The 18,140-nt window shown below is 59.3% G+C and overlaps 9 protein-coding genes across 9 annotated transcripts; 4 read left to right on the top strand and 5 right to left on the bottom strand.

The window, feature by feature from the left end:
• Positions 1 to 232: 232 nt before the first annotated feature.
• Positions 233 to 1,990, bottom strand: QDR1 (uncharacterized protein; the record flags this gene model as incomplete). The annotated part of the gene is made up of 4 exons (XM_060603678.1): positions 233 to 473; positions 511 to 1,209; positions 1,242 to 1,720; positions 1,754 to 1,990. The coding sequence occupies 4 exons, from the start codon at positions 1,988 to 1,990 to the stop codon at positions 233 to 235; spliced, it is 1,656 nt and encodes a 551-aa protein (XP_060453288.1).
• Positions 1,991 to 2,808: 818 nt separating this feature from the next.
• CcaverHIS019_0107390 (uncharacterized protein) lies at positions 2,809 to 4,940 on the top strand (the record flags this gene model as incomplete). The annotated part of the gene is made up of 2 exons (XM_060603666.1): positions 2,809 to 3,826; positions 3,859 to 4,940. 2 exons carry the CDS (start codon positions 2,809 to 2,811, stop codon positions 4,938 to 4,940), a joined length of 2,100 nt encoding a protein of 699 aa, XP_060453287.1.
• Positions 4,941 to 4,984: 44 nt separating this feature from the next.
• Positions 4,985 to 6,634, bottom strand: CcaverHIS019_0107380 (uncharacterized protein; the record flags this gene model as incomplete). The annotated part of the gene is made up of 1 exon (XM_060603655.1): positions 4,985 to 6,634. One exon carries the CDS (start codon positions 6,632 to 6,634, stop codon positions 4,985 to 4,987), a length of 1,650 nt encoding a protein of 549 aa, XP_060453286.1.
• Positions 6,635 to 6,938: 304 nt separating this feature from the next.
• On the bottom strand, positions 6,939 to 8,352 carry MMM1 (uncharacterized protein; the record flags this gene model as incomplete). Its single annotated transcript, XM_060603644.1, has 4 exons — positions 6,939 to 7,480; positions 7,518 to 7,869; positions 7,902 to 8,135; positions 8,173 to 8,352. The coding sequence occupies 4 exons, from the start codon at positions 8,350 to 8,352 to the stop codon at positions 6,939 to 6,941; spliced, it is 1,308 nt and encodes a 435-aa protein (XP_060453285.1).
• A 1,833-nt stretch (positions 8,353 to 10,185) lies between these two features.
• CcaverHIS019_0107360 (uncharacterized protein) lies at positions 10,186 to 12,510 on the top strand (the record flags this gene model as incomplete). Its single annotated transcript, XM_060603633.1, has 1 exon — positions 10,186 to 12,510. One exon carries the CDS (start codon positions 10,186 to 10,188, stop codon positions 12,508 to 12,510), a length of 2,325 nt encoding a protein of 774 aa, XP_060453284.1.
• Positions 12,511 to 12,815: 305 nt separating this feature from the next.
• CcaverHIS019_0107350 (uncharacterized protein) lies at positions 12,816 to 13,422 on the bottom strand (the record flags this gene model as incomplete). Its single annotated transcript, XM_060603622.1, has 4 exons — positions 12,816 to 12,882; positions 12,917 to 12,981; positions 13,045 to 13,182; positions 13,315 to 13,422. 4 exons carry the CDS (start codon positions 13,420 to 13,422, stop codon positions 12,816 to 12,818), a joined length of 378 nt encoding a protein of 125 aa, XP_060453283.1.
• A 555-nt stretch (positions 13,423 to 13,977) lies between these two features.
• On the bottom strand, positions 13,978 to 15,172 carry rpl8 (uncharacterized protein; the record flags this gene model as incomplete). Its single annotated transcript, XM_060603611.1, has 2 exons — positions 13,978 to 14,772; positions 15,170 to 15,172. 2 exons carry the CDS (start codon positions 15,170 to 15,172, stop codon positions 13,978 to 13,980), a joined length of 798 nt encoding a protein of 265 aa, XP_060453282.1.
• A 295-nt stretch (positions 15,173 to 15,467) lies between these two features.
• On the top strand, positions 15,468 to 16,472 carry CcaverHIS019_0107330 (uncharacterized protein; the record flags this gene model as incomplete). The annotated part of the gene is made up of 3 exons (XM_060603600.1): positions 15,468 to 15,470; positions 16,127 to 16,187; positions 16,240 to 16,472. 3 exons carry the CDS (start codon positions 15,468 to 15,470, stop codon positions 16,470 to 16,472), a joined length of 297 nt encoding a protein of 98 aa, XP_060453281.1.
• Positions 16,473 to 17,316: 844 nt separating this feature from the next.
• CcaverHIS019_0107320 (uncharacterized protein) lies at positions 17,317 to 18,120 on the top strand (the record flags this gene model as incomplete). Its single annotated transcript, XM_060603589.1, has 2 exons — positions 17,317 to 17,463; positions 17,677 to 18,120. 2 exons carry the CDS (start codon positions 17,317 to 17,319, stop codon positions 18,118 to 18,120), a joined length of 591 nt encoding a protein of 196 aa, XP_060453280.1.
• Positions 18,121 to 18,140: the final 20 nt, after the last annotated feature.

The following is an 18,140-nucleotide window of genomic DNA, read 5'->3' as shown; positions in this document are numbered from 1 at the left end:
CCTCTCTCTAAACTCTGTTCTAATGAATTCAATTATTTCTAATTAACGCTGCCCCACTCCCTGGACGACCTGCAGGGTACTGGAAGCGCCACAAGCCCTGGGCTGCCCAAACAACACCTTGACACTGCCCCACTCTATTAGACATCCTAACATTGGGTTCCAGTCTATTACAAGGCCCATCACACCGTCCTTTGGTCAGAATGCGATACATGCTAATGCTAGGATACAGTTGTCATGATCTCTGCGCCTTCTCCTCGCCCTCCTGACACACGTCGGCCCTTGCCTCCTTCCTCTCGCCCAAGTTGATGCTCACACTCTTCTTGGCACGCTTCGCTGCCGCCCGGGCCTCTCGAGCGTCCCGCCACCCCTTGCCATACCGAATCACCACAAAGGAGAGGGGCGTGCCAGCAACACAGATGCCAGAGAGGAGCACAAACGTCCACCCCGCCCCCAATGCGGTATACATGAGTTGGCTGGGTTCAGCTTCATCCAAGGTGTACGTGTACTCACATGACGCCGGTTCCCAATGCCCCAAAAGCGCATCGTACGAGGTTCAAACTCGCACTAACAGCCCCTCCCTTTCCAGGTAAGATGTCCTGCCCGTAAATCGTTGCTGTGCTAATCGTTCCCGTTCCCAGGCCCACGAGGAACTGCATGACCAGCGTGGCGGCCAAGGGGGCTCGTGCTTGGAGACACCAGCCGAGTGCGATGGCTGCGCTACAAAACACGGCCATGAAGGGGTACATGCAACGTATGCGGGTCAGTTCGAGGCGGAACGTATCTGGCTTTTTTCGATGTTCACCGCCAACTCGTCTCTCCTCGCGCTGGTAATACCAGTCCAGCTGCTTGCCATTTAGGAGGGCACTGGTAATAGTACCAGCCCCACCGGGGAGGTAACAGAGACCGATCTGCAGTTCCGAGAGGTGGTAGCTGTCCTTGAGGGCTGTTGAGAAGACGGTCAGGAGGCAGTAGAATTCGAGGTAAGGGAGGGAAACGAATACGAAGATGATGAGGAGCTCGGGCGTGAAGAGGATCAAAAAGGCTGAGAGAGGGTTGTATTTCTTGTGTAGTGGGCGGTCGATGGGATCTGGCTCGACGCCAGCCTTCTTTTGTTGGTGCATGTGCCACAATGCGATCGGGGAAGCGTTGAGAGGTGGCGGGGGTATCGACCCGTCCCCGACAATACTCCTCAGTGTTTCGGGATAAAAGCTGGCGTCAATTCTGTTAATCTAGTACTTTACAAGAGAAATGGGACCATGACGCAGATCGTAGCGATGGTGAGGAACCAGAACACGGAGCGCCATCCGAGAGTCTGAGCCAACAGACCGCCCAAGAACGGCCCGATGGCCGGCCCGATCATTGCACCACAAGTAAAGATAGCCATGTACTTTCCCCTCTCCCTTGGCGCGGCAATGTCGGCAACAGCGCCGGCGCCGATGGATATCACAGCGCTGCCGCCAATGCTTTGCACGGATCGCAGCAATAGGAGGAGCCAGTACGCAGACGTAGGCATGAGCGAGAGCCCGATGTTTGCGCCAAGGTAAATGACCATTGTGATGAGGAATATGGGTCGACGGCCATAACTGTCGCTTGCAGCACCGAAAAAGGACGGCGTCACGGCTTGGCACACGAGATAGACCGTCACGGCGAGGGTGATATCTTGCTCGCTCCGGTTGAACTCTTTCGCCAAGAGCGGGATGATGGGCACGAAGATGTTGGACTGGTGTTAAGCTAGCTATTAGGTAGGGCTTACGCTGATGGGCGAGAAGACGGCCGCGACGCCGCCCAGTGCCGCTACGGTCCACTTTGTGCGCTCGTCAAAGGCAGAGTATGGCTTACCTGAGCCATTTGTTTGTGTTCGCTCGATCGTGGGACGAGGTGGGGTTGAGGGCAGTGACGGAACGTACCCCTCGTCCGAGCTCAAGCGCGTATCTAGGCGCTCAAGGCCTGGGTCACTGTGTGACCGTCGTGGCGAGGGCGGCTTGCTCATCTCACGATCATCTTGACAGGCAGGAGCTGACGCGGTAGCATAGAGTGGTGGGCTGTCATCGCCGCATGTTTTTTCTGTATGGAGAGCTTGGTTGGGCATGGCGATGGGATCTGGGTCGTGGTCGTGAACGTGAACGTGGTCGTCGAGGCCGTCAGAGCGACCTGGCCTGGATTTCATGGTGCTCTCTGGCCCAAGCCGTGGATAGAATTAGACGACCAACGGCCTTGACTCCGGCGAGCTATTTATTCATCTCGGCCAGGTGACGTGCTTCCGTCGTCGGCCTCCTCCGACGTTCCGGCGGGAGACTGCGATTCACGGAACCTGAATGTTGCAGGTATCCCCACAGTGCCGAACTGCGTGGGAGCGCATGGGCTGGCATGGGCTGGCATGGGCTGGCATGGGCTGGCATGGGCCCGTACTTGCGGTCGTACTCCCGGTCGGCTTCCAACTCCGACGACAAGATTCTATCACGACTGGGGTTCGAGTTGAGCTTTCAAGGAGTGAGGAGTGAGCCATCAGCAAAGGTTAGAATAGCACGTAGGCGATACTCGGCGTTCCAATGTGTCGCAGTTCAGAGCCCAACGTCTCCCTATCTGCGCCAGTCTTTGAGAATGTGATAAACGTCTTGACGCTGATGGCATTTCTGTATTTGTGCTCAAGCTCTCAACTCAACTCTCAAGCTATCAAGCGCTCTCTTGGCATCTGGCACTGACGTCAATTAAACCATCCTTATAAGATTCGCCACCAGAAATTTGCCCCCGTCACGTTGTGTTCACGCCCCCTCCTCATCTTCCTCCCGCCTCCCTCTTAACTCACGCATGCGCCGTCTTCTCCCACAACTGCGCAATATGACACGGCCACAGGCCCGCGGGCGACAACCTCCAAGAGAGCCGACACGCGAGTTCGAGGCCATGCACGTCGACTGGCGCGACGCAAGACGATCAACATGGTCCAGCGCTCCGTTCCAGGCGACGTATGGCGCCGTTTATGACGAGGACGATGGCCCGTACCAGCAGGACCGTTCATACCAAAATCGCACCACCGGGGGTGTGAACCAGCCAGACCAGTTCGACGATCGCGATGGTGACTGGTCCCGCCACAACGACGGCATGAACAACGGTGGTCAGAGCAACAGCAACTACAACCGTCGGGACCGCTTCTCTGAGGGACATGCTGCTGAGGACCGCACCAAGCAAGCCTACTCCGGCAGCAGGCATACAGCCTACAAAACCACAAGCTACTCCTCTTACCAGTCCGATCGCCCTGGCCCACCGACATCCCAAAGCCCTCCTTCGCGCGGGTTCAGCAACCGCGCGACGCCACCCGGGCTCGTTGGCAAGTTCCGCTCCCACCGGAACGAATATCCGCGCAGCTCGCGTACCCGCGACACGTTTCAGCTAAAACCTCCCCGACCGCTGTACATAGCGTACTCGTGCGAGCGTTACACCACTTCCGGCCCGGCGGTCCCCAAGCTCCTCGTCCTCGATCTCAACGGGGCGCTGGTATATCGCAACGAGAGAGGATCCACTTCCCGCACAGCATACCCTCGCCCCTTCCTCGCCAACTTCCTTTCTTATCTTTTCGGCAACGACCCCGACGGCCGTGGGTACGAGGTACTCGTGTGGTCGTCGGCGCAGCCACACAATGTGCGCAACATGGTCGAGTCGACGTTTGAACCGGACCTGTACAGAGGCGTGTGGAAAACGGAGCCGCATGAAGAGAAGGAGGGAAGCGAGGAGGAGGGAAGCGAGAGGGAGGGAAGCGAGGCGCGAGGCGAGGGCCGCCTCCTCAACGTGTGGGCACGTGACAAGATGGGCCTCAGCCAGGCTGCGTATCGTGAGTCGCTCCGTTTTCAAGACTAAAGCCAGGCCAAAAGGTCCAGACCGTCAAGGACCTACGCAAGGTCACGGACGAGTTCAAGGCGTACGACGAGAAGACGACAGTGCTGCTCGACGACAGCCCTTTGAAGGCCATGCACCAGCCGTGGTCGCAGGTGATTATCCCGGAATACGACAGGCCCGAATTCACGAAAGCGCGGAGCGCGGCCGATCACCTGTGGTCGACCACAACAGACATTGGCGTTACGCCCACCACGGCGGACGGCTCGGAAGAGCCGGGAATGGACAATATCCTCCTCGGCGTCATTGGAATCCTGGAGGCACTGCGCGGTGTCGACAACGTCCCGGGGTGGGTGCGCGCGGGCCACATCAACACGCCGGAAATGATCGCCGAGCACCCAAGCCACACGATTACGCTCGCTGACCTGCCGAGCGACGAGGGCTTCGTGCCCTGGTTCAAGGACGCGGCGGCGCACGCCTACTGGGTCAAACGTGGGAAGGAGGCGCTGGCCCGCCGCCGCATTCCCGTGACGCACGGGCTCATGCGTGACGGGCACGGTGCTACACCCAAGCGCCTTGAGGCATACAAGGATGCGCTGGACCGCAGTGGCGCTGGTGTGGAGGGACGAGGGCGTATGCAGCGCAGCCGTGACCGGCAGCCGATAGACACCTGCCAGCCCCCGATCGTCCCCAGTGACGTTGAGGTTGCGGAGCTCCCTGATCAGACAGAAGACGCTACGAAGACGCGGTACAAGGGAAAGCAGAACAAGTCGAAGAAGCGTGAGCAGCGGAAGGGGCAGAAAGTACAGGCCGATATGGAGGCGGCCAACGCGGATCCGCGCAAGCTGCGTGAGGACAGCGTTTTGAGTGTCTCGGACGAGCCGCGCGACGACCTTCCCCCCGGGTCGGTGCCGTCGCCATTCTTCGTGACGTCTAGTGGGACCAACACCCCGAACTCGGACGGGCGCAGGTACGCGACGTGGGCGACTCAGCCCTCACGACCCCCCGAGGCCTCGGCCTCGCAGGACCAAGCCCCGCGCACCTTGTCCCCATCTCCGGAGCGCGACGAGCGCGCATACTCTCCTTCCTTACCTGTGGATAGACTCGGATAGACGGACAGACTACCTGTATCATTTGACTGTATGCATGTGGATTTCTATGCCCCCTTTGTCCAAACCTTCTGTCCTGCGACCCACGTCTCGGCAACGCCCTTCTGCGCCTTGCGGAGTGAGTCGAGGCGGCCATCGAAGGGATCGATGGCGAGGACGGCAAAGTCGGCGCTCTTCCCTGGCTCGAGGGTACCGATCTCCTTATCCGCGCGCATGGAATACGCTCCGCCGGCGGTGTAATACCGCACCGCCGTCTCGAGGCTGACGCACAGCTTGGCGAGGCTCTTTGTCCGCTCATCGACGGGGTCGGGGAGGGAGGGGTTGATGGCGCTCAACCGGGTGGTGGCGGTGTAGAGGTTGGGGAGGGGATGGTATGGTGCGGTCGGAGCGTCGCTTCCGAATGCGACGTCGGCATTGGCGTCCTCAAACTCCTTCCACGGGAACTTGCGATCGCACCGGCACCCGTGGGCGAGTTGAGCGTCCCAGTTGACGACCTTGACGGGATCGGCATGCACGGGCTGCATGGACGCGACGACGCCGAGGCGGGCCAGGCGTGGAATCGCGTCCGCGCCCACCAACTCGAGGTGCTCGATCCTATGCCGCCGTCTCTCGCGCGGTCCATTAGCCTCAATAGCGGCCTCGAAAGCATCGAGGGCCTGGTCGACCGCCGCGTCCCCGATCGCATGGCATGCCACTTGCAAATCGAGGCTGTCGGCCAGAGTGATGACTTTCTGCAACTCGTCGCCGGGCCAGATGGGGCCTGGCGTCTCGCCGTTTGGATAGGGATCACGGAGAAAGGCCGTGCATGAATCGACTACGCCGTCGCTGATAATCTTGATGCCGGCGACGGATAGCCATGGCGCAAGATGGGAGAGGCGGTCACGATGCGCGGCCGCTTCGAGGACTTGGGCGGCACGGCTCTCGTCTGTCCCATTAGGTCGGATGAGCCAGTGACAAGCGATACGGATCGGTAACCGACCATGGTGGGCCGCGTAGGCCTCCAACGCGGCGAGGTCGTCGGGCACCGTGGCCAAGTCAACCGCCCCAGTCACTCCGGTGGCGAGGTACGCGTCAAACACTCTTCCAAGCATGCTCTCACGCTGGGCCAGGCTAGTTTGGGCAGCGACCCACGGCCAGACGTAATCCACAACAGCAGTTTCGCGGAAATATCCCGTCAACTCTCCCGCTTCGTCGCGCACAAACTCGCCGCCCTTGGGATTGGGCGTGTCGTTTGTTATCCCCATTGCACTCATGGCGGCGCTGTTGAGCCACACAGAGTGGAGGGAGGAATTGTCGATAATGCACGGCTTGTCGGGACACACTTCGTCCAAGTATTTCTTGTGGGGCAGCTCGACAATGGCATCGTATTGGAACTGGCAGCCGAGCACTGTCGACGCGTTTGAGTCCGACTCGTATCGCTCCTTGATGGCTGCTTGGATCTGGGGGATCGACTTGCCCAGACAGTCGACTTTGGTCAAGCTCCCTCCGAGAAGCATGAGGTGTGAGTGGGCGTCGATTATGCCTGGAAGCACGACTTTGCCCTCCAAGTCGACTACCTCGGATGGAGAGTGCGAGGTCGCGTCGGACGCGGTGCCGACAAAGACGACCTTGTCGCCCGCGATTACGAGGGAGTCGTGCAGCGTCCCATCGGCGGTGCTTGTGAAGATGCGCCCGTTCTTGAAGTGTGTCGTCTTCATTGTGGTGTGGTGAGGAGAAGAGTTTCACAAGACTGTCGTTGGCGTATATGTATTTGTCGAGGACATGTCGCAGGAGACATTTCGGTAAACGTCGGTCCGATCCGGCGGCGGATCTACGGACTTTGCCGACGTACCCCGCACATCGCTACTTCCGCGAGGTCATCGTCCAAAAGGAAATAGGTGATACAGATGCATTCCTCCATCATCCCGCGGCCTACATCAAACCAGACCAGCACGCCTGCTACCTTTCCCTGACAGCCCACAGCCCACAGCCCACAGCCCACTCAGCTGCTCAACCTCCCATCTAGCTTGTATGCGAGTTGAGAGCGCCCATCCGCCGCTCGCCCGCCAGGGGCGGCATGCGTCGCCGCACCTCCTCCTTGGTCATGGACGGCACCGCCGAGCTCACGCTCACGCTTCCCGCAGGGCCGGGCGCGCCGCTAGATGCCGAGCTCACGTTACCTGGCCGCACCGGCGCCAACTGCGGTGGCAGGCGGCGCGGTGCACGCTCAATCTCCTCGGCGATGATAATCTCGTCGTCCTCGGCATCTACTGTCGACGCACTCGTGTCGATGTCTTCGCTCGCCATCGCGCTCGCACTGTCTGTCGGCGCGAGCGCCGCCACTCTGTCTGCCAAGTCCTGCCCCAGCCGCCCGATGCCTTGCGACATCACGGTCAACGCGACTGTACGCAGGTCCGTCTCTGTCGGGATCACTGGCACGGCGTCGGGCTCCGGGCGTGACAGCAGACGCGGAAGGCCAAAGGTCAGGTGGTGCGGGAAGACGAATCGGTCCTGGATCACCGCGCGCAACCGAGCCAAGATAAGTTGTTCGAGCTTGGGAATGTCTGGAGTCAGCTGGGAGAGAAAATGCCAGCTGCTCACCTTGCAACTTTGCCCTGCTTCCCAACAGACTGGTCGTCTTCAAGTTGAGGTGGAAGTCGGGGAGGAGACACACGTGTAGGTGCTGTCTGTCGTCCTTTGGGTGGTGAATCTGCACGCTCAGCGTACCGCCTACCGAGACGAGCTCGACACCAATCTGGACAGGGAGGACTGCGAAGCGCGGGCGCGGAAAGTTGACTACTACGGCAGTCGAGATGATCAGACTTATACTGTCGGCAAAGTCTACGTCGATCTCACACCGGATCCTCCCCTGGTCGTCGGCGGGGCGCATTCTCGCATTCGACAGTAGAGGGAACGTCTTGCCGAGGTTGACAGACGTCACCTCGATCGGGTCCTGGTGTCAGCTCTAGATGGTCGCCAGCTCACAAGCCATGACAGTGTGCGGCCAGGCGGGTTGAGCCAGCGTTCAAACTGCTTGCGCGCGCCCTCCTCGCCCCCACTGCTCAGTAGGTCATTCCGGTATCCCTGGAGGATTTGGGCACCGACGACGTTGATCCAGTCTGCCGACTCGGCGGGATGCGTCGACATGTCATACCCTGTGTTGTCAAGAAGGTAACTCGTCGGGGGCGGGGGTACGGCCGTCGTCGACAAGAGGGCTTTCTACCGTCAGCCCATGATGAGATAGAGTAGAGTTTACCTTGGCCCGCTCTTGGCGGCGCTGGCGCCAGGCAACGGGATCAACGGCATCGGCGGCGGAGAAGACGACATAGCGCACGAAGAGGAGGCCAAGGAGGATGACGGTCGCCTGTCCGAAGAGGAAGCCTTGGGTGAACGTCCAGGCGGCGGGGCCGGGGATGGGGCCAAGGAGGGTGGACATGCTCCTGCTAGATGATTTGGTCTAGAAGAAGAGGATGTGCAGTCCAAGTCCATGTAGCACGCGGTGCGGAGGTGAACCTGAGGTGGGCCTGACAACCAGAGATTGATGACACTTTGCTTAGGTAATGCCACGTGATCCATAATGGTTGTGTCATGTCGTGTCGACAGCTGTCCTGTTGACTTTGTCAACGCGTAATGTTCTGTACTGTATAATCCTATGCATTCCCAAGTCCAAGGGATACGTCGACGGGATACAGATGGCTGGCCGTTCCCATATCGTTACATCTCATGACAGTCACGTAACGCCTCATGTTGAACACATGCCGCGGACACGTCCGCCAACTCGGCTGCAGCTGCGACTCTGGCTGCTCTGAATTGCAGCAGTCAAGGTGCGGAACACAAGCTGCGGCTGGCTCGCAGGTGGAGGTGGAGGAGAGCAAGACTGCTGAGCACACTGAGTGTGACGGCTCGCCACAGCTCAAGCAGGTGGCTGAATCACATACCATCTATTTCCAAGTCGAAGGGCCGTTGACTCGGTTGCGACTCTGTCTCCCATGCTCAAGTTGCCATGCCTCGAAGAATCGTCTGCTACATCGGAACCGCCGAACGTTTCTGTACGCTTGTGCCGTGGGTCAGGTTGTCATATCCTGACGTGAGACTAAAAAGTGAGCAAGGAACGAGTCATTTTCAGGCAACGTGACCATGTCGCCATGTTGCCATGTTGGTGATCATCAGTTCATAATGTTGGACAGCGAATCTCCCAAGTTGGGCAAGCGGGTGACCTGGTGGGAGACAGGGTAGCCCACCTTGATGACCATTGCTCATGTTGGGTAACGTCGGCACAACTTCAACGAGTACGAGAATGGTAGCAAGTGGAACACGGACGACATTGTAAATCCACTGAAACTGTATGAGTGCGCACGCTTCCGTCATTAGCTTCAGCACACTGGCTTGGGGCCGAGGGTTAGAAACAGTTGGTCTCGGGAAGCCACGTCAAAGCACTGACCCCTAGTCTAAACAACCCAAGCGCCGAGTAATTGAGATTCTGTGGTGTTGCATGCCGCGCACGTTACAGAGTGACGGGGGCGGGGGCGGCTTGTTCACTGGAATAACCAGCACGTCAAGAACAGCCAACTATAGTGATGAGATGGCGAGTAGATTAGTTTTGGTGTGAGAGAGCGTGACTGATTTTGTGGCTCGGACATTGTTTAGAGTTGAATAATGTCATGGTCCAAGGTACGTTACTCCAGGGTGAAGTAATTTACCCTGCAGGAGGGGGGTTGCTGTGTTTAGAGGGAACAGTCTGGCTGCCCGTAACCTTGTCTTGTACCTTTTGTACACTCTCAACTAACATCACTCAATCCCCTTCCCCCTTCACCATCCCCCATCTCTCTCATTCTTACATCAACGCAAACCTCATCTCATCCCATCGCATCTCATCTCTTCTCATCTCAACAGGAGATCACTGTATCGAGATCCATCACAACTCGACAACTGCACTCCGGCGTACCCTTGGCGATACGCGTCGCCAACGCCCCCGTCGCAACCCTACCGCCTCTGCACACCTTCCCTAGGATTGGGCATCACTGTTTGGTGACTTGAACTCGACGCACGACCACACAATCAAACACGCGACTTAGCGACACCTCTCTCGCATCTTCTTCCCTCCATCTCTAATCAACGTCGTCTGTGCGCAAGGGCAGTGACACCTGCCCCCGTCCAAACACAAATCCTCCCGTCACAAGCCACCCCTTTGGCCCAAAGGCCAGTCTGTATGGTGAGGAGCAAACAACGCCCATCCTCGAACACACATTTACTCACTCCAAGTTGAAACATGACGGGCCGCTATCCCTCATCGCTCTCTCGCAAACCTGTGCGGCAGCGTCCACCAGGAACCGTCTCGCCCGCATCGAGCTCGATCGACGATGAAGTCCCATCCGCACCGCTCCCAGAATACGCCTCCTTGGAAATCCTCCTTCGTCAAGCTGGGTACAAGGAGACGCGTGTCTTCACACCAGAAGCGGAGCGGGTGCGACCAAGACTCAAGACCCGTCTAGATGACGACGAGTCGGCTGAACTCGCCAACATGTACGCTGCCATGGGACTCGACCCAAGCGCATCTGTACAGGTCCGTCACCTCACACGACCTAGCGAGCCACTCCGTTCGAGCAGCAGCGTGTTACGCAACGTCGCATTACAGGACGCAACGGCAATGCTGAATGAGGTGCGGAAACGCCGGTTAGCCGCAGGGCCCGGGCAAGGTATCCCACAGGCGGCCGACTCGTTCTGGCGTCCAGATATCCTTGATCGCGCTGCCGCAGAGGCGATGGGGAAGCACATTGCGGCGATCAGCCCGCCGACTCGCAACTCGACCGATGGCGTTGGGTTAGGCCTCGCGCAGCATGGTCGCGGTGTCCGCAAGGCAAAGTCAAACATGGAGCTTGTCCGCAAACACCCCAGGTCGCCAGAGAAGGAGGACATCCCGCCCGAGTACTACTCTCTCCACCGCGAAAGGCAACCTCCAACGGCGCCTGCTCATACGACGGCGTTCCAGCGCGAGGTACCTCCTTCCATCGCCGCCATGTTCTCCCCGCCCAGCTTCTCTCCACCTCAACGTGAGCAGCCGCACTTTGTCGACGACGCGTTCGACTGGGGCCGGCTGCCTGACGACTACGAGTCACAAGAGGCTGACGACTTATACGCCCAGATGTACCAGAGCGGCGACTCGGACTCTGACAGTGTCGTCTCGGGGACAAGTGTGCGGAGCAGCCCATCCCTCGGTCCTGTTCGAGCGGTGGAATCACCGCCGCTCGTGGACACGGACCAGCTCTTAGCCGATCTTGACATCGGCTCCGGCCCGACAGTCGAGACGGACGGTGAATCGATCGCTGAATCGGAGGAGATTTCGCAAGCAGAGGCCGAGGCTGCGGCTATCGGACAGCGCATCTTAGCGTCAACCGTCGAGTACGACGATGACGACAGCGAGGACGAGTTTGATCCTCACAGCTCCCCAACACCCAACCCCAAGCCCACCGCACTCGTCCCCGTCTTCAACGTCATGTCGCCATCCCCACCAAGTCGTAAACCAATGATGCCGGCCTCACCATCCCCAGCTGCGCGTCTGAGGGTTGCGAAGCGTGCGCCAGCGGTTCGCGCAGCTCCTCCCATCCGCACCCCGAGGAAGATCATCTTGCGGGAAGCCAGCCTTGCCGAGGCGATGTCTGAGAGCATAATCTCGCCACCAAAGCTTGCGAAACCGGTCATGTTACCCGCATCCCCATTGCGCGCCAGCAAGTCGGTCCCAGTGTTGCGCAAGCAAAAGTCCGCTGTCCCGTTCGCCATCACCCCAGCCGTCACAGCTGCACCTTTGCTGCAGAGGGTCGCACCAGTCGTCTGCGACTCGATCTCAAACGACGCCCAAGACCTCCCCCCTCTTCCTATACCACCAATGAACGACGCGGCGTCCACGTCGAGTATCGGATATATGGTGTTAAAGGCCCGCAAGTCGCTGGGCGCAATTCGTGCCTCGTTCTGGGCTGGCCCATCCGAAGCGCCTGTACCCTCGGCCTCGGCCTCGACTTCGACCACCCCGATCCTGGCTCCCCGCTTCGACTGGAGCGCTCAAGGCGCCCAGTTCGCTGGTTGGAACTCGGACCAAGACGAGAAGCAGCACAAGTCCCGCGAGTCAGTCGAATCAACTTCGTCAACGGGCACGATGCACGAGATTGACCCCTTCGACGACTCTTGCCCGATAGACTACTCCAAGTCGTTCTTCTACAAGCCTACCACGCCACCACGCCCGTTCGGTACCGCGCCGTCTCGCCTGGGTATGTTAAACAAGAGGGCATCTGTCAAGTCGCTCCGCCGCGCCCTCCAGATACCAGTGGCACAACCTCCAGTCCCTCGCATCCCGAGCAAATACTTAACGGTGTCGAACGGGACTCTCGGTGGGGCCCACACGCCTCCTAGGGTACAGCCGCCTGTGATCCAGATCCACTCGCCCGGTGCCATCGAGGAGGGTCGGCCGCCCCGTGCCCTCTCCCTCACTGGCGAGGAATGGGAGGGCCGTGACGTCGTACAGAACTGGGGCACAGGAGTCCGCAGGAGGCGGAGCAAGCGCTCGCGACCCCGCAACCCATTTTCCGACGACTGGAACTGAGCTGGCCTCGCACCACTTGCGCACGAACATAATGACCCGCACGATACCCAGCTGCTTCAATCAGGTTTCCTCTGGACTTTTGTATACCAGGCTTGCACACCCCACCACCTCGCACCTTCACATCCATATCGCACCTCACACTCCGTTTGCATGCGCTTTACGCGGTCTGGGTCCGCCCTGCTTGCAGAGCCGATGTATGATTCATGTATGCTTAGGATTACTTGGGATCGAGGTGGTGGCGGAAGACAAACAATGGCCTGCGGGCCGGCTCTGCATGGAAAGTGAAAGTACAAAACTCGTCTCGTCTAGCCAAGGTACCCGGCCTTCCACGCGATGAACGCGACGATGAGGGCGAGCACGACGAAGAGGGGCCTGGAGTGAGTGCTGAATCACAAGCAAAACATACAGCTGGCTGCCACTTGGGCCCTTGTTGACCGACTGGTTGACGCCCGGCGCCTTCTTGAGATTGCCCTGGGGTGAGCTTGAGCTTGCTTGATCGAGATTTGAAGTGAGTGCACAGCCTCAGACACTCACCACATCATCCTGGTTCAGCTTGCCAATCAGGAGCGTCTTGAGGAGTTCGCGCGCCTCGTCCGAGTGCCCGACATCCTCGAACGCCTCGGTAGCATCACGCCCAGCCTCCTCGAGGAGCACCTCGTCGCCTCCGGGGTGCTAGTGTTAGTGGGTGTTGGACGTCAAGTTACGCTGGTCGTGGTTTGAGACTCGGCCATGGACCAGCAAGACGGACATCAGACTGTGGTGGCAGAGCTAGCTCGGCTCCACTCGTCTCTTATCACCACCCACCTCGTCAATAAACTTGGTCACGTCGTATACGCTATGGTGGATGGAGAGCCAGAGGCTCTTGCGCGTCTTGTGCGTCTTGAGGTCTGCGAGCGAGTACGTTGCGGCCATGTTGTTTCACAGTTGACACAGTTGACAGAAGAGATAGAGTATGGTATGGCAAGTGCCAGTCGCATGCCACCATGTCGTGCTCCTCGGTCAAGTAATCGCGTACCGAGCCGGTGCCCCAGCTATGCAGGTCGGTTAGACCAGGGCCGGATAAACCAGATGTCATAAGCGGGCCGTGATTGGCCATAGAGGCGCAATGGAGATCTCGACGGGTTGACGGGTAAGTGTACAATGCATCTCGCTTGGACCGCCGAGGGCTACGAGTCGATGGAGAAGCTTTGGGCGGCCGCCGGATGATGCGGGCCGTGACAAAGTCTTCCCATAGATGAGATAGTACCGAGGACTGACTGACTGGACTGGAGATGCCTCCTGGCTTGGCCGTGGTTGGCCGTCCGGGCCCATCCCCTTTTGTTTTCCAGCCACATTCCAGCCACATCAAGAAGCGTCAGTCGCCAACAAGCGAGTCCTAATCATACATAGTGGTGTCATACCCGCATGTCATCGAGCTATGAACAGATGATCCCAACAACAACGCATCTACCTCACTGCCACAGCAGCTTAGAGGTCGAGGTGGACGGTCTTCATGTCCTGGCCGGCCTTGCGGGCACGCTTGATGAGCTTGGCCTTGGACTTGTTGCCACGGATACCACCGCCCCAGTGGCGAGCGGCGTCCTTGTGGGTCTCGTTGAACGAGTTGACGGCCGAGACGACGTTGGCGAGGGTCTTCTCGTCCTCCGAGCGGACCTCGGTGAGGGCGGCGACGGCCGAAGTCTTCTTGTTGACGGTAAGACCGAGGCGAGCCTTGCCCTTGACAATGGCGTAGGGGACACCCATCTTGCGGCAGAGAGCGGGGAGGAAGACGACAAGCTCAATGGGGTCAACGTCGTCGGCAATGAGGACGAGCTGAGCCTTCTTGGCCTCGACAAGGGCGACAACGTGGTTGAGGCCGTACTTAACGACGACGGGCTTCTTGGTCTCGGTCTTCTCGCCCTTGGTCTTGGCCTCAGCCTCGGCCTGGAGACGAGCCTTCTTCTCCTGGGTCGACTCGGGCTTGTACTTGTTAAGAAGCTGGAAGACCTGGGTAGCGGTGTTCTTGTCAAGGGTGTTGGAGAACTGGGCAATGGCGGGGGGAACCTTGAGGCGCTGGTTGAGGATGACACGCTGGCGCTGGAGGCGGACGTACTCGGGCCACTTGACGAAGCGGGTCATGTCGCGCTGAGGGGGGAGGTCACCGCCAATGCCGAAAGTGCGCGAGCGCTTCTCGAAGAGGGGGTTCTGGGGAGCCTTCTTGGCGACCTTGGTGCCGTAAGGCGCCGAGGCGGGCTTCTTGGACTTGGAGGTAGCGGCCTTGGGCTGTATAAATGTGGTCATTGAGACAAGCGTCAGCCCGTATTCGACGAATACTGGGCATCACGCCGCTCTAAGCCATCCCCCAAAGGGGTGGCGGCACAGCTCGACACGTGGTCGGCGTCGGAGATGCACTGCCCACTCTCCACAGAGAGTAGGTTCAACGGCAGAGCTCCGCCCTCGAGGTCATTGCGGCTGCTGCCATGCACCAGGTGCACGCTGCTGGGCCACTCGCTCGGAGCCAAAGGAGAGGAGGTTAGCGGGCCTCGGCACGCCGAGGCCAACTGAATCACCAGCGTCTCTCTGTCATTTCGCGATCACTCGCGCGGCAGGGGCTAGACAAAGCTAGACGCAGCTTGCACTTGAAGCGGGCGTGATGCCTTCACGAAGCAGTGATGCGCACCATTTTTGTTGTTGTTGGGTCTTTTGATGGATGAGAAGTTGAGATGGCGACGACGACCAAAGACTATACCACTGCCTGTGGAGCCCAGGGGAAGGGCCAGTCGAGTTTAGAGGACGGGATCATCCTGCAAAGCTTAAGTGGGGGGTTAACGCCGATAACCACGGATTCCAAGTTGCGCCAAACTTGGCTAATTTGGTCCCGCCCGATCGTTGCAGTTTGGTTCCGTGGACGTTTCGCTGTCTGGCGAGCAAGTTGGTTGCGCCGTCTCCTCTTTCCAGCCTTCAAGGTCACCACAAAAATGGTGAGCGACACGATCTGACCAGCGCGCAGAGCTTCGGGCGGGCATCGGCATCGGCATCGGCATCGGTCGACGGCGTCAGCGGTATCGGCGGCGACATTGCGCACGGCGAGTGTATCGCCATTCGAGGCGGAGGGAGTCAAAGGCCAGGAGCGTTGTGCTGGAGAGCATCGAGCGGGCTTGGACTTGGGGCTGGTTTTCTGGAGGGGACGTAGGAGCAGTTGGGGACAGCTGTGAAGTGTGATGCTGTCCGTGACTGGAATCGCGAACACGCTCTGCTTGACAGTCGGCCTTCTGTTTCTGCACTCTGTCCAGCTTTGAAACTTGGCCGAGACGCTCCCAGCGAAGGGTTTGACTTGTGTCATCGTTTCACTCGACGCTCCTCCCGGCGTTCTCGCACTCGCACCGGCTCACATCGAACGAGCGGGAGCGGATCCGGCCTCGGCCTGCGGACAGGATTGAGAGCACAGCGCAAGCTATAGTCCCGATCCTCTCCGCGCTTCGACAAGCGCTGCGAACGGCTCCCATTCGACGGCTCCCCTCTCACTGCGATCGCCGAAGGACGCCGACCAAACTGTGAACCGCCTGTGCCCCGATCGCCCGAAGCTCGAAGCTCTGCACGCCTCGGTCAACCTCCCAGAACCAACACTAACCCTTAGCCGCAGCAGATCACCGACATCAAGCGCTTCCTCGAGATCGCTCGCCGCAAGGACGCCGTCGGTGAGTGCTCCTCTTGAGAGCTGAACCCGTGGCTTGTTCCGCTAACATCCAGCCGCGCGCATCAAGAAGACGGTCGTCCAGCCCAAGCACAAGGGCCCCGCCATCACCAAGGCGCAGAAGGCGGCCGCCAAGCCCCACACCGTGACCAAGTTCAAGGTCCGCTGCTCCAAGTACCTGTACACCCTCGTCCTCCACGACGCCGAGAAGGCCGAGAAGCTCAAGCAGTCGCTTCCCCCTGGGCTCAAGGTCGACGAGATCGCCAAGGCCGCCCCCAAGAAGAAGTAGAGCGTCGCTTCTCTGTAGACATTGGGTTAGGGACCTGGAGACTGGTGCATGCACCGTGTACATCGTACGCGATTCGAACGGGGTTGAGTGGGGAGTGGATAGAGCAGCTGGGACTGGGAGCAGGTCAGCGAGTGAGCGAAGCAGCCAGAGGGAATAGACGACCAGCCAGATTTGGGTTTAGCCGGAGGGTCGAAGCAGAGGGTCTACCTGGTCGAGACCAGTTCCAATTATCCAAGATCCAAGCTGAGGAATGGACTGTGGCTCCATGTGACAAATGTGGCGCGGAATGTAAAGTGCCATACCGAGTGAACAACTCGCAACGCCACAAACACAACAAGTCACGTCTTCAGCGGAGCGAGCGGCGCGGCGCGGCGCGGTGCGGCGTGTATAACCTCTCGCACTGGTGCATGGACTCAATGTTCCTATGTTCCTGCGCCACCACTCGGACCACAAGTCTGGAAACAAGCCAGGTCTGGCCAAGTCTGGCCACGAAGCAACCGAACACAGCCACTTGTCCTAGATGTCTTGACTACCTTGTCACCTTGCACCTTTCACTTTGCACTTTGCACTTTGCACCATGTCCATGGAGGGCAAGGGAGAGAAGCAGATCCCCCTCTCCCTCTGGATCGACCACTCACGCTTCTCACCGTCCCGTTGACCTCGTCCTTACTTTCACCTTTCCTCGACGATCGCCCCTATTCTCAATATCTAGCATTCGACACCTGGGCATTACCGCCCTCACTGTTGCCTCTGGCCGCGCCCTCTCTCTCTCTCCTACTCTCTCTCTCTCTCCCAGACCCTCCCGCCACTCCCCTCTCCTCTCTCAAAGTCCCCCAGCCGTCAAATGCAACAGGGCTACGAGAAATTCGCCGTCGGCCGCTCCCCAGATGGGCATCAGCAGGTCGTCGAGATCCGCCCATCTAGTTCTTCGAATACGGTCGCAACCCGCGTGGATGGGACATATAATTCGGCCGAGGCGGCATGGCATATCGTGAGCGGAGATCGGGTGTTGTTTTGTCTACCCGAGGAGGTTGTGCGCGAGTCGTGAGTGAGCGGAACGAGCGAAGCGAGTCCGGCGAGTACAGAGAGTCAGCGAGCTCCTGGGTTGATTTGGAGGGGGGAAAGAGAGGGCACGCCTGCTGACACCTGAACGCAATGGCGCAACCTCACGCCCCGCGAAGTCGCCACACCGGAACCCGCCGAGGCGCTGCGCCTCGTCCTCGGTCTTCGTGCTGGGTTGCGTCTCGATACCCTCCCAACGCCAGGATGGCCCCTTGCCGACGTGCTCCTCACCGCCGCCCTCTTTGCTGCCAAACACTCCCTCCCTATATCCCCTCTTTGTGCTGCGTACCTCCAACTCCTGGGATGGCGTGCGGGACATTGGGCACATGTGTGGAAGTATGGGGTTGTGGTGCGGGAGCGTGGGATTATTGCGCACGCGGCGGTCAAGGTCGTTGAAACCCGTAAGGGAGCTCCTAGGAATGACGAGGATGGGGAGAAGGAAGAGGAGGGGCCAGAAGTCGGATCGCCGGCTCGCCTCGAGTGGGGTGTTGACCGGCTTGCGGGGTGGTGGGATCCCATTACCGGGTGGCGGGGAACGAGCGAGATGAGCCCAGAGGACAGGTACTGGCGCTACGTTGAGAACTAGAGGACACTTGATGCATGGAG

The sequence above is a fragment of the Cutaneotrichosporon cavernicola genome (genome assembly GCF_030864355.1).
Source record: "Cutaneotrichosporon cavernicola HIS019 DNA, chromosome: 1".
Lineage (NCBI taxonomy): Eukaryota > Fungi > Basidiomycota > Tremellomycetes > Trichosporonales > Trichosporonaceae > Cutaneotrichosporon > Cutaneotrichosporon cavernicola.
Note: the sequence above shows the minus strand (reverse complement) of the source record. Positions and strands in the feature narration are given on the sequence as shown.